At 39.3% G+C, this 15168-nt stretch overlaps 1 protein-coding gene across 2 annotated transcripts; it reads left to right on the top strand.

Moving 5' to 3' along the window:
- The first annotated feature begins 3263 nt into the window (after positions 1-3263).
- Positions 3264-14986, top strand: DIO2 (iodothyronine deiodinase 2). Of its 2 annotated transcripts, none has more exons than XM_039705302.1 (2): positions 3264-3485; positions 14355-14986. In XM_039705302.1, the coding sequence occupies exons 1-2, from the start codon at positions 3264-3266 to the stop codon at positions 14970-14972; spliced, it is 840 nt and encodes a 279-aa protein (XP_039561236.1). In that variant the 3' UTR covers positions 14973-14986. The 2 variants fall into 2 exon arrangements, with proteins under 2 accessions (XP_039561236.1, XP_039561237.1); XM_039705303.1 differs by having other exon boundaries at positions 14355-14927.
- The last annotated feature ends 182 nt before the right edge of the window (positions 14987-15168 follow it).

Raw genomic sequence — 15168 nt, 5'->3', positions numbered from 1 at the left:
GGGAAATAGCAACAGACTCTTGGCTTCAAAAGCGAGAATATGCTCTACATATCTGACTTTCACAAAAGATGCAAAGAGTGATTTCCCTTGTATTTTTGATGTCTAAAATAAACACAGGGATCAGTTGTTTCAGTCAAGAAGGAGAAAAACTATTAACTACTGTCAAGAAGTAGGGTTACGCTTTCCATCTCTGTTGAGGGCTGCTGGACTGTATTGTCAAGCTGACTAGAAGCACGTTGTGCCCTGCAGAGACAGGCTACTTCTGAAGACAGTAATGAGAAAAACTAACTTTTTACATTTATTTACTCAGAAGATTTATGACTTTATTGTTGTATTAGGGAGTTATCATCCATTTTTTGACTGAAGCTCCCAAACACGATCTTTTGCAGTTCTGTTTAACTCTATCTACACAATCAGCTTTATGGGCAGGAGAGGTGACACAGTAAATAGGAGCTACCATCTCACACCAGAGCTCCATGGGCTTCCTGCTTGGCTCCCAATGCACTTCAAAGCTCTCTAGCTGTCTGGTCTCCAGCTGTCTTACAAACAACCTCTTCACCCATGAAGCACGCTGTGGGTAGGGGCAGTTGTTTCACAGGAACCCAGAATACATTGTGTTCCCAGGGTAAGTTCTTGCCTGACTTTACCTCCAGGGAACAGGAAGAGCCTGAGCTGGACTGTCCTCAGAGCTGTTTGCAAACTGTTCTCAGAAACAATGGCTGATGATTCATCTGGCACTGTCATCAACAATCTCCAGGCCTGCCGTTTAACAGACCTTCCCAAAATAAAGAAAGGGGACCTTCCCAGACAGAATCATGTATTTTTTTAGTGGTGAATCTACAAAGGAGTAGCTTAGGCTTAAGAGCGCTTGTAATCAAGTGATTACATATGCTTGCCCGAGGTCAGACAGTAAGCGAGTTTAGCAGCTCTGGGGACCCTTGTTCCTGCCTCGTGCTCACATGACATGAGCACACTGACTCATCCATGTGTGGGGATATATAAATGCCTTCTTATAACGTGTTTTTGCAAGTTTTAGTAATAAAGCCAGGTCTGTGAGGCTGCAATCCTTCTCTGGCAACAGAACACTGTCGTCACCAACATTTGACTTAAAAATAGTTCGAAAAAGTTTTTTGTTTGTTTGTTTTGTTTATGTTAGTAATGCAGAAGGTCACTGGTTTAATGTGTGCAACCTTTTAAAGTTATTTCTATGAGTAAACATTTGCTGGAAAATATCCTGTCTGGGTGATATCTTTTGAGAATGCCTGAAATTAAGCTACCTAAACAAACTTTTCTTTGGTGAGAACAAGACAAGACATGGGGTGCCATTTGTAGTGTAGTGTAGTGTACGTCCTAGTATAATGACAGGCCAAGTGATATTACAATGTCTGAAAATTAAAGACCCCAGAGTAAGGAAGATTGATGGTGTTTACCTTCTGCATTTGCTAGCAGTGAAAGGATAGTGATGACTGATGAAGACTAAGATATATTAAAGAAGTAAGCTTGTACTCCTCATCAGGGATGTGAGTTGACAGAGGCTAGATATCATGCTGGCATCTCCGGGAATGAAATGTATCCAGGGAGGAGAGCCTAGTAAGCACATAGTGAAGACATCCACTAAAACCCAAACTTATGGATATCTGCAACAGGAAACTCGTGATATATTTACCTAAGGGATTTAGAATCATGCTAAAAAATCCCCAAACAAACTTGTCTACTATAGCTCCCCAAAAAATCATGTGAGAAGAGGACTAAGTATTGGACTAAAAAAAGTAAAACAAAGAGAAGTGCAAATGAACAAAAAGCCTTCAGTGTGGAGCTGAAAGGGATCCTTGCAGTTGTTAAAGTACCAATGGCTCTGCCAGAGGAAACTTCTGCTTTTTCTTTACAAGCTTTTAACCAAAAGCTAGTTACCCTAATATTAAATAGGCATATTAAAGTCCTTGAAGCTCAGTTGATTTAACAGCATTTAAGGCTGAAACATATATTTTTTTAGGCAGGGAACTTTAGCTTCAAAACCCCAAATCCATAAAAAACTTATTTTCTCTCTTTCTTATCTTTTGTTGTTTTCTTGGTAACATAAGTGAACACCTATAACTGACTTCATCTACTGATGTGTAAGAGAAGAGATAAGAAACACTATACTTGTACTTCAGGCAGGTGGAAGAAAAATGTTACAGAAATGTGCTCTTTCTTGGGATACATCAATTCACAGACCTTCCTATAAAAGAAAAAAGGACAAAGGAAATAAAAAAAAAACCAACGGGGAAAAAAAAAACAATTGATAACAGAAGTCTCTGTTGCTGTGTCACCTTCCATGTCACATGAAAATACTTCTTCCAAAATTTGGAAGTATATTGTAAGAACATTCAGAAACATATTGGATTTTTTCTTTCTCCTTTTCAAAGAAAAGCAAAGTTCCACTCTTGTTCTCTGTCTCTCTTTTTTTTTTTCTTCTCCTCTCTCTTAAGGGAAAAAAAAAAAAAAGTTTTGAGAATTTCATTTTTTCTATTCACTGCAGTCCTGGCCAAAGTAAAGCCCTCTTTTACATTGACGTCAAGATCTTTACTAAGATTAGGGTTTCATTTCTCTATTGCAGCAATTAGCTAGGGAATGTATAAAAGGCTTCAGGGAAGCAAGCGAGGACTCCAGAGGGGAGAGCACTTTGCACCATAGGCAGATAGCAAAGAGAGAGTGCGAGAGGAGGAAGGCAGGAATACAGAGACGCGGAGTAGGAGGGGGGACGGGGGAGGCAGAGAGGGAAAGAGAGGGAGGGAAGCAGGGAGGAAGGAACAGAAAGTTTATGTACATAAACCTTTTTTTTTTTTTCTAAGTATTGTTGCACCTAGTAGCTAGCTTTACTGACACAGAAATGAGAGGTCTGTTCAGTGCTTAAATATCCGAGAAACAATGGGATAGTGCAGGAAAGTTAACAATTAACAGTCTCAGCTTAAATTTTGTAACTGCAGGGAACTGGAAAAACAGCTGCCTCTCTCTTCAGCAAAATCAGGTCTCCTGGTTAAGAGAAGAATTTTTGCTAACATCTAAATCTCTGAAAAATAAGCAGCTTGCAGTTGAATGAATATCGTGCAGTTATGGCTTTAACCAGCCTGGTCATACTTAACTATCTCTGCTTATTTTAAATAGAGCAGCTGTGAAAGGGGTAATGAGGCTTTTGAAATGCCTTTTGCTTTACTCTTTTAAATGAGGGTACAGAGCAATAAAGAGAGCTGAAGGTATCCGGCTGAGGAGAAGCGGCAAGGAAGATGGGTCTGCTAAGTGTGGATTTGTTGATCACGCTTCAGATCTTGCCGGTCTTTTTCTCCAATTGCCTCTTTCTCGCGCTCTATGACTCTGTGATTCTCCTGAAGCACATGGTTCTGTTTCTGAGCCGCTCCAAGTCTGGGCGCGGTGAGTGGCGGAGGATGCTGACCTCGGAGGGGCTGCGCTGCGTCTGGAACAGCTTCCTCCTGGACGCCTACAAGCAGGTGAGCCCGCGGGATGGGGACGGGGACGGCGGGGCTGGGGCGCTGAGCTGGGGCGAGCATCCCGCCTGTCAGCGGAGAAGGGAGGGGAACGACTGCGGTGCAAGCTGTCACCTAGCTCCTGTAAAGTTTGATGGAGAAGTGTAAGCTGAAAGAGCGGTACTTCTAGGTCGGGGTTAAGGATTAATGAAATTCTGGAGCTGCTGACTCCCTGTGCTAACTCTCTGTGCAGCCTTGGCCATTTCACTTAGTTTAGGCGTGCCTCAGTTTCCCCAACAGAATGAATGATAATCTTCATGTTTTTAAAGTATTTCAGGGTCTTCGTCTAAGAGTAATTGTAAAATACTCTAGCTGTTTTCACAGCTGTAGTTTATTATTGGCATGTGAGATCCTCAGATATTATAAAAAGACTGCATCTTCAGATAGAGCTCTACATAGATAGGTGTTAGCTATGTAACCAGAGTTGTTTTACCTAGAGTAAAATATAGAAATTAACCATTGTCATTACACTGGCATTTTCTATTACTCATATGTTAACTTGTATATTGGAGGAGGTATCCAAGTAAAACTGCACAAATTGAAAAAGTGACCTTTTTCCTTCATGAAAGCAGTGACAGAGGGACATATCAGAGATTAAAAATGAACTTGACTAGCTGTCGGACAGCTGCCTGGTGATTTAAGTTTATAAAGCCAGTAACAGTTATGCAACATGTACTTTTCTTTTCCTTTTAACATTTCTTACAAGCATTACTCAGTGGTCTGCCCAGGTCTCATGAGGTAGCTGGAATTCCCTTTTATAGATTGAAAAGGTGAACCCAAAACCATGAAATTTCTTGCACAGACCACCCAGTTAGTAAGTAGAACTGGATTCAGAGCTCTGTGGCTTTCAAAACAGTGCTTAGTCTGTTAATTTGTTGTCTTATTTAGACCATCTAATTTAACATACTCCATGTGATGTCATAGGGTCCTTTCCAAATGATACTCTTCTGAAATAACTTCTCTTTGTATTGCCTTCCCCCCAATTTGCTTTCACACTTCTACAATAGCCTTTGTATTTGCTCTTATCTAAAAATGTGAAGAGCTGGTGATGCTGGTGTTTGCTGGCTTTGAACTATGGAATACCATCTGCTTAGCCTGAAACTCAAGCCGTGGGGACATTAATTTTCAGTGTAAGACAAATATAAATAACTTTAGCTTTTGCCAAATGGGTCAACCTCTTACTGCAGCCCAGGAATCATCCAGCTGGCTACCCAAATAAAATAATGCTGAATGAAGCCCACTATTCTCCTAGCCCTTCTAGTCTTTGTTTTTATTCCCTTCATAGACATTAAGTAAGTACATTTTACAGTGGCCTTGTTAAATGGGTCACTGAACACAGTTGTTCCCATTTTACAGACAAGGCAAGGCAGGACAGTTAACACATGACTTGGTCAAGGCTCCAGTGGAAGTTGGTAGCATGACTGTGCAGCAGTTAAGTTTTGAGTTCCCATATTTAAAACCTATATGTGGCCTGGGGTCTGGAGAAGTTGTGAAGCTGTAAGAAAACTTATATCCATGAGATATTTTCAGTCTCTTTTTGCTTAAATTACACACAATTATTTAAAACTAAGATATTACATGTCTTTCTGTAGTCTCCAAAGTCATGCTTTGCCTTTCTTTCAGTATCATGATGTTACCCATGGGAGCAGGTATGGTGACTCTGCTATTTTTGGTGTTGGCAATGAAACTCATACCTTGAACTTTGGTAATTTTATTCTCTCCCTTATCATGATTAAATCACCTGGGTTGTTCTGGTCGATCAGGCCATAAGGTTCCAAGAATAAACTCTGTGCCTCAATGAACTCAGCAGAAAAATGCATATAAACACAAGCAAATTTTATCACCTTGTTCCAAAAAGAGGAAAAAGTCCATTCATGGCAGCTATCCTTAAGACAAAATGGATTGACCAACAATTCATTAAAGACTATTTTACTTAATAGAATTATGGGCCATAAAGAGAGAAGAACATTGGAAACTCTTGATTGTCACAGAAAGATAGTTAAGTATAGAAATCAAATTGTAAAGGGGAGAAAATAAACTGAGGAGCAATATTGGAAGAAGACTCATCACCTCCAAAATAGATGAGAATCTTTTGCTGCTTCTGTAAGGAAGAAATAGGAAAAAAGTTTCATCTGAAAAGTTGTACTAGTAGATTTGAAAAAGATTGAAACATATCCTGCTTTGTAACATATTTTAAAAAGCATGAGAAATAGTGAAATATGTCAAAGAATGTCCTACAAGGCAATTATTTTCTTAAATCACCCTTTTCTAAATCCTGAATAGAATTACCCTGTTGTGATATCTTACTCTGAGACAATAAGGGAGAAATTAAAATGTTATGGAATCAGGGTACTATACAGCATGGCAAAACATAGCTGATAACATACCCATGATTGCTCATTGCTCTAATTTACCAGCTGAAGCCAGGTATTAGCAAATTACTTAAAAAGGTGCTTAAACTCATTCCACTGAGCAGTATTTATGAGAAAATCACCATTTTCATGTAGAATAACAGAATTGCAGATGTCTGGGATAACCAGAGCCAGACTGCCAGTTAGCAGAAGACTGGATCAAAGAAGCAACTGTGCTTGCTTTTACTATGTTTTGTGTCACTTACACAGAATTCTTCCTGAGTCCATTTCATAATATTTTTCACACATTTACTTTTACTTGATGTAAAATTTCTATTCAAAGAAAAATTTATGGGAAGCTATTCCAGAAGAACACTGTAGGTAGACACCACATTCTGAATTAAGATAAACTTATTACAAGAAAGTACCTTTGCCTCAAAAGCATGCATTGTCCCAGAATTATTTCTTTTTTTTTTTTTTCAAGGCTAGTGTGTAGAAGATGTGATCTTGTAATGGTTAGAATATATTTCAAACAAGCTATTCTGATTTACTTTCTCATTGCCTAGAAAATCTTATTAATAACTCATCCAAATGTCCACCTTTTTTTGGGCTTTTTGTTGTTATTAAGTATTATTGCACAAGAATTTTGGTGAGGGCAATTATTTCATAGGCAAGATTGCCTAGCAACAGTTGAAGATTTTAACATCATCAGTGGGAAAACAATGCAAAGTTTGTCTTATTGTATATAGAGTATATTCAGTGTTCTTTTTTTCTTGGAACATTCTATATGACTGGTTTTCTCCACATTTTAAAGCCCTACTGGAATCAAAATAATTGCTTTTTTGTTTACTTTGATTTTAAATGTAAATTTTACTAATGAATAATATATTTCTTTTTACTCCCTTAGCTCTGAGTTCAATATCTGTCAGACTCAGTGTTGATATTGTCTACACTGCACCAGCTTTGTGATTTGTAGAATATCTTCCTATTATTTTCCAAGAGGCAAGTGTGTCTTATATTACAAGGGAGTCTTTAGGATCAAACTAATCATCATAACAGAGATAAATAGAGCCCATAGTTAAGTTAGATTAACTTTCTGTAACTGAAAGAGTAAAAATGTATTAAATATTATTTTTATATATGTATGTGTGTGTAAGTATTTACAATTTTATTTGTGTGCCTGTATAAAGATCTATATATACCTCTTTGTCTCTATATGTGTACATACATATATGTATAAAAAGGCTAAAGTACACATATGTAAGAATACATTTCCATGAGTCAGTTCCTCTCATTTCTCCCTATGTGTATACACATATATATGTGTTTATGTACACATACATACAGATATGAAAGTGGTCACAGCTATTGATGAGAAAGAAAACCAAGACTTTTTGGGAGGGTGTTAGTGTAACCATGATTTACATAGGCCATTTCTACAAATGCCAGGAAGGTATTTGTTCTAGCTTAAAGTATGTATACTGAATGTATCACACATTTGCAAAAATCCAAAGAAAAAGCTGGAGAAGTGTTGAAAAAAAAATTAAAAGCTTTTTTTTTTTTTTCTTGCTAAGTTCTGTGCTTTTTTTAGTAGTGGAATGAATCTGTTTTCTAAGATACCAAAGGTGAGAAATTGCTATCTTAAAATGCTTTTAAAATAGGTTAAGGAGCAGTTGTACCCATTAGAGATATCCAGTGGTGAGCCCTTCTGCTGGAAGCTTTTCCAGTGCCAGATATGAGCTTTGAGTTTCAGCAAGGCAGAGCTATCATTCATGCTCTCCAGTAGAAGGCTTTAATGTCATCCTTGAGGAAATCATCCCTCCTCTCCACCTCAGTGCAGGGTACTTACAGGGAAGGTGTTAATGGCCTCTCCCTGCAGCAGCCCACCCCCACTATTTAGGAATGCCGGGATGTACCTATGGGGGCAACGTGCACATGCACAGAGACTGTGGAGCTGTGCATCATGGGCCTCAGAGGGATGCTGGTATCTCCAGTGATGGATGGAGGTGGGTGTGTATGTGCTTGTACAGCTTTTTACTGTCTTTAGAATGGGCCAGCAGCAAGCTCTGGCATGACGGTCCCAACACAGGGGAATGGCTGGCACAGGATCCCAGGTTCATGGCGTAGACCCAGCTCTGGATGTAGCAGCAAGTAGAGTGGTTCAGTAAACACCCAGTGAGATTCTTCTGGGTTTTCATGCAGGCAGTTAAATTAACTTTGGCTGCTTTTTCCTGCCTGGTAGGTAGATCTAAAATAAATCAGAGTGCAAAGCAAAAGAGTCCCAAATCTTGCACGTTAAATGCATGCTGCACAACATTATCACAAAGATATATGTGAAAGTAATATCAAAGCATGATCCTCTCCCTGCTCTTTGGCTGTCCAGTAAGTAACTCTTAGCTTTTTGGGGAAATATTTTAAAGGTTGAAACAAAGACACAATGTTCATACTTACTATTTGCATTTATTTTGTAAGGAAGTCTCCCTCCCTGCATTTGACAGTGATAAAGGGAATCTGTGAAAGAAAGTCCATTGTATAACTTCAGGGTTTAGAACTAAATATTGTGTGGTATTAAAAATATTTTAACGGTTTTACAAAGTTCAGCTTTAGCAGAATTGTTTTCATTGACATTTGCAAATGAAAACAATCTTGAAAGAAGTGAGAAAAACAAAACTGAAGCAAACCACAAGTAAAACTTCTGCAAAGTTGGGAATGTAAATTCAACAGGATTTGGTCTTGAAATTGTAATTATTATTAAAAGTTGCTTATTATTCCTAATATATAATCATGTTTGTTGTAGTTGTGTGTCAGGATCAACCTAGGCCAGGGACCCATTGTACTAGGCAGTGTCCCAACAAGAGGAGCAGACAGTTGGTTCCATGGAACTTAAGAGTACAAACATTCAAGACAGACAAAGAGTAGGAAAAGGAATATGAGGACTTTTACCCCACATGGGCTCTCATTCCATTTCATTTTACAGATCTAAATTCTGTTCTTCCACACCTCTTTGCATGGTTCCATTTTCACTCTTATGTGTGAAAAAATTACTGTAAGGAGTGCTTGCCTTGTTGTCAAAGCCCTATGAAAACCCCCTTTTGCTGTGATAGACACACAAAAAAAATTAGCTAGTGGGAACTATTCAGGAAAAGGATCACACATGGTTCTTGAGTGCTGGCTCTACCTCTGTCAAAACCACCACTGTGCATTCCTACCCATAAAGCTGAGTAAAAAAAAAAAAAGTAAAAAACCATCATCCAAATTAATATCAAATTCCCTTCCTGTGCTGAGTAACAAAATCTGGTGAAGTTCTCTGTCACATGTAGGTAGATCCTTGGCCATGGTGTAGTAGGCCATGCTCCCATCTTGAGGGAAACATAAAGCCCTTAAGAAGCTTGCTCCTGGCTCCTCAATCACAGCAACTAAAATTAACTGCAAGAGCATAAGGTAAAAGACTCCTTTATGCTTTCCTTGTGCCATGCATACTCATTTGTGGGACTAGTGGCTTTTAAATGGAGAGAGAAGCATTTGACTAGTTATTTTTATCTGGACTGTGCCCGGTTTGTTTGTCTCCCTCTTCCCTCTGTCAGCTCCACATACCTGATCCTAAATAAAAGACTCTGGGAAAAGCCTGAGCCATTTCTAGTCTCTACTCTTCAATTTGAGTAATTCAAGTTGCCACCTTCTCAAGACAAATGAAGAACTTCTGCATCTTTGTTGTACTCTAGACAAGGGTCTTCTGTGATTTTTGTCAACTGTACAACCCTGGGTCATGAAATAAGGAAAACAAAAATAAGAGTTTGTAGAATTTGCCAAAAGAGTTAAATTATGATTTGGATAAAGCTATACCTAGCTGAATGGGATGAAATCAAGGCAGAGAATTTTAAAAAATGCCAAAGGCTGCAGGGATTCAGTTCATTACCAATCACTGTACTCCAGTCCCAAACACAACATGTCCATATTCAAATGACTAATATCATAAACTGCTAACTGTCTGGCAGCACCTATTTTTTTTTTTTAGGGGGTTGACATAACCTGTTGAGTCTGCCAAACTGTATGAAAATCCCTGATGCAGGGGATTTAATCTGTATTCCAGTGCACGGGATCCCAGGAAGGTAATGCTGAAGTTGATAAAAACAAAACAGGAAAAAAGAAAAGGCAATTGTCTGTGGGACTTTATCTAGTTCCTATGGAAAATGTGCTACCAACTTAGCAATATGTGCTATTTCTAGCCTGCAGTTTATGAATAGGGCTTTCTCTCCTGCTCCTTCATTTTGGAGGCTGTGTGCTAAAACATCAGCAATCTTGTTCCCTTTTCACTTTGCATGCAGACTGAGAACAGGCTGTCAGGCAAACCCAAAATTCTCACAAATTATGCGAATCACTGCTTTGGTGTAGCTGCTTGCCCCTGTGACGGCTGGGCTGGCTTGCAGATTTGGTTGGCCTACCTTGCGTGTCCCAAGCAGGCTGTATGGGAGGGGATGCCTGCATGCTGCTCAGCTGCTACCTCATTCAGAAGACTGGCACCAAAAGGCCAAATATTCACGCACAAAAGTACGTGATTATGGAAATGCTGGATTGCGTGTGAGGGGAATTCTGCTGGTTTGTTTCTCAGAATTTATATTTTGCCTGCCTTTGTGTAGGATTTCAAAAGCAGTTTGGCTGAATACATGAGTGTTTTTGTTTGTTTTCTTATTGCATTGATCTTCTTTTCCAAAAGCTATTTTTTCTTTCAATAAATAACAACAAAGGAGATGGCCAAGGCCTACAATGTAGATGATCAGCAAGGATGATATTGTCATCCTGTGTCAATCGGTTCAGAGTCTGGTGAAATAAACAGTCCCTTGGGAACGTCAGTGCTTCATCAAGACCAATTAGTGGATCTGCCGCTGCTGCTTATGTTGAAGCATTAACGACTGGGCAGGGCTGCTTTTTGGAGTGCCTGACACTGGCATGGAACAAGGCACCGACCTAATTACTTCTCTACAAGAGCAGAAAATGCCTCATGAATGCCTGCTTGGCAAGGATGTCTCATTAAGGGGAAAAAACCCAACACAAGCACTCCTGGAAACAAAAATTAAAATTATAGGTAACCTGCGGCCATGAGACTTCCTTCATGGCTGTGGGAAATGAAGAGAAACTGCTGTAAGGTGATGTATAGATAGATAAAGGCTTCTTTATACTTTGTTTCCTAATTCCATCTATTTTTGTAGTCCATAAAGAGTATGAGAGGGAGAATGCAAAATTGCATTGTTGAAGAACAGAAAATATGTTGTCATCTTTGGTGTCAACATTAAATAGGACTTGAAGGGCATTCCCATGTTGGTGTCTGTTGGAAGTTGTTTTATTAGAACTATTTCTTCAGGGTTTGCAAATTGGCCTACGAAATTAAAGGGTTTGGTATACCTGAGTGAGGAATTGGTAAGGAGGATCTTATAATATATATCCTCTCTTTTCTATTTAAAACAATCAAGAAGCAAACTGTGGTTTCCCAGTTCAAGAGTGGTAGCTAGATATTTTCAGTCATGATGGTTTTGTTAAAATAAAACCTGAAGAGTATGTAGAAACAGTTGCTCAGATGTTTCTTTGGTCCTAAGCAGCTCTGTTCATTCCTGACTTATAGGCACTTCTTTTTACCTTTATTTTTCTTCTCTGAAGAGTGAGAGCAAATATAAGAAATTCAAAGTGTGTTGTTTAATTGTGATTTGTAAGATAAATTACATATCATTATTTCTTTGACTGGATGAACACACACTCTTAAATACTGAGGCCTATTATTCATCCAGGGGGTTGGGTGTAGCAAAAATACTTACATGTCAAGCTTTGCCCAAAAGGCACATTTTCAGCAAGCTATCTCTGAAATAGTTCAGGAGCAGTTTAGTTTTCTAGGTGAATAGAGGTCTAGTGTTTGTGTAGATATGCATATGTTGTGTTTTTCGAGATGTCCCTTTTTGTGGTAGTCACCAATTTATTACAAGTTGCTGAATTGTTTAGTTGGCTTCTGGATTGAATGCAGCTCTCAGGGTGATTATATACCACATGATCTTGACCTGTGTATTTCTGTTCAAGTGCAGCCCTTTACCTATGCTGCTTTACCTATCTTATGTCACAGAATGGCAGAGAGAAATGATCAGCAGTTGAAGAGAAGACTACATGCTAAGGTGTAGGTACCTTAATGGTACTTCTTAAATGCATGAGCCCGAGTCTCTGAGCCTGCCTCTCCAGACAGATATTTTTTTTCTCAGAAACTGGGATATATTTATTTTCTTTCTTTGAGTTCAGTGGATAGTACACTCACACATCAGCTCCTAAACTCAGCTGTTTCAAGCCTCTTCCTTTCAAAGATGAAGAACAAGGCTTTTTTTAAACTGTTACCAGCACCCTAGCAGATAGCAATGCTGCAGATGGAGATTTACAGGGATGGGGGCAAAAGAGGTTTTGCTTTTCCAGAGCATCCTTGTTTCTCTTGACTGCTGCAGCTTCCAGTGGCATGACCACCACATACTTGGCCTGGTGAGACTTGTGGGTCTCAGGCCATCTTTTCTTCTGTGGTTCTCTTCCTTGCTCATCTCTGAGAATGATGGCATGGTTATGTTTCAATTTGCCATATTGAAAAGACTCAAAATAATGCTCCTAGTCATGTGCCAACATGCTGTGACACATTCTCATATAGCTATGAAGTCTGGAAGCATTAATGACTGTACCTTACAAACTTTTCTTTGATTAGACTTTGCTTCTGTTGCTATCCTGATGAAATAGTGCAGAGCCATGAATAACTGCAGTTTTGCTCAGGATAGTCAGGTTTCTGAGAGAGAAATGGAGGATCCAGTATCAGCAATCTACTTGTCTTTGGATCTGTGTTCAGCAGCAACTTCATGAGTTCAGTATTCAGCTGTTCACTCAGCTTCTTACTGCATCTGACTCCTATAATGCAATGTAAAATAGAAGTGCACCAAAAGTCAGTTATTTATTCAGTTTTTACACAGTTCCCATGTAGTGTTAACATCTATAGACTTTAATTGCAGTGTAACTTCAGAAAAAGTACATAAAATGTTAAAGACTTTGACCTTGTGTGTTTCCTTCAAAGCAACAATTCTGAAAGTCATCAAATAGTCAGTGGACAGAGAAAGAAAGAGTCAGGAAAATACAAAAGGGTAATTGCACTGCTGTACTAGAAGCTGATGTTAAAGGCAGAGACATAGGAATTTCATAGGAATTTAATGAGGCAGAGCTCATTAAAAATTAATTGCATTATGCAATAATGTTTTGTGGTTCTACAGTAGTTGTCAGCTAAGGATCTTGGAGACCTCTGCAGGCTCCACTTTACTCTGTGATTCCCTCCTGTGAGTGGCTTTTATTCTGTCTTTTGTTCTATAGACATGCAAACAGAATGCAAACAGGTAAAATGACATTTCCACCACTGCCTGTTGGGTCTGAGTTAGATCTGAGGCTGGAGCTGAGAACAGTCAATTTTCACCTCATCCTACTTCAGCCATGATATAAATTTTCCCCTTTTCCTGTTGTTTTTTTCCCCCAGTCTTGTAAAGAAATGTTGCAGTAGGACAAAATGTGTCACTCAATCACTGATGAAATTACTGCAAAGGGGTTAGAAGAAATTTTAGAGAGCACAATAATCTTGGGTGATTCACTGCCAAAGCAGTGTATATATTAAGTGGGCATTTGAAGAGATCTCTTGTGTTTGGTACTCTGGAGTATTTTCATTCTTGGTCTGCAGGATAAAAGAGAATATACTAAGCTGCAAATCTCTCAAAATTGAGAGGCACTGTGTGTGTTGTGAAAATCAGGAATATAATGCAGAATGATTTTTGAGAATTGGAAAAATGGCTTGAACTGTAGGTTGTGGGCTGAAAAAGGACCTAGGCTTTATAAGACCTTACTAGCAAATCTCTAGTCAACAGGCTACTGTTGTTCCATAACAGTCATGGTGCCTCATAAATCAAACAACTAAAATATATAAACAGGTGTAGTCTGTGAGCTATTTCAATATGCAAAGTAATTGTCTGATTGTACTGAAAATTAGTGAAAATCCTGTTGAAGTTTTGAATAGTGAGCTTCAAGGATGAAGCTCATGGACCAAATGGAATGAACTCATGGAAAATGCCAGTGGAAAAAACCCTGTGTCAGAGAGGAAAGTAAGAAGAAATTTGAGGTAGTCTGAAAGCAAATACAAGTCTCCAAATACATAAAGGTGGACAGGACCAAGTATGTAGTGGACAGGACAGACCTCATCAAATTTTCTAACAAGAATGAAGTAGCATATTTGTCAGAAATGCCACATCTTCCTGAACTGTGAGTGCAGGTGGACAAGATGACCGTTTTGAAGCTGCTGCTACTGATGATTTGCTCTGCCCCCATATGACTCATTACTTGTACTCTGAACAAGTGAATGTTTGACGAAAGTAGTCACAAGGATGCTGCACAGGCAAGTCACACTAACTTGCTATGTTTTAATTTGTTCTGCCATCAGGTCAAACTGGGAGGAGAAGCCCCAAACTCCAGTGTAATCCACATAGCCAAGGGCAGTGATGACAGCAGTGGCAGCTGGAAGAACGTTGGTGGCAAGTGTGGAACCAAATGCCACCTTCTGGATTTTGCCAACTCAGAGCGGCCACTGGTGGTCAACTTTGGCTCAGCTACCTGACCACCGTTCACAAGCCAGCTGTCAGCCTTCAGCAAGCTGGTGGAGGAGTTCTCTGGTGTGGCTGACTTTCTGTTGGTCTACATCGATGAAGCTCACCCATCAGATGGCTGGGCTGCACCTGGAATCTCTCCCTCTTCATTCGAAGTTAAGAAACACAAAAGCCAGGAAGAGAGATGTGCAGCTGCTCACCAGCTCCTAGAGCACTTTTCTTTGCCACCTCAGTGCCAAGTGGTGGCTGACTGCATGGACAACAATGCCAATGTGGCCTACGGGGTTTCATTTGAGCGAGTATGTATTGTGCAGAGACAAAAAATTGCCTACCTGGGGGGCAAAGGCCCCTTTTTCTACAACCTTCAAGAGGTCCGGCTTTGGCTGGAGCAAAACTTCAGCAAAAGATGAAATCCATTCTCCACAGGAGTTACATCGACCAATGTGTCCCTTTAAGGTGATGCAAAAGGGAAAAAAAAAGAAAACATGCTAGTTTGAATAAAATCTTTCAGATGATTTCAGGAGAACACATTTGATAGCAATGTCAAATGAATGTTAACTAGGAAAAGAAAATAAAACAAAAATCTAGCTCCACAGAAACATTGTCAAGTGAAAAAGAAATCGCACTCCTGCTCTGTTATGGGACAGAAGA

Source organism: Passer montanus, unplaced genomic scaffold (assembly GCF_014805655.1).
Source record: "Passer montanus isolate IOZ18808 unplaced genomic scaffold, ASM1480565v1 scaffold18, whole genome shotgun sequence".
NCBI lineage: Eukaryota > Metazoa > Chordata > Aves > Passeriformes > Passeridae > Passer > Passer montanus.
Note: the sequence above shows the minus strand (reverse complement) of the source record. Positions and strands in the feature narration are given on the sequence as shown.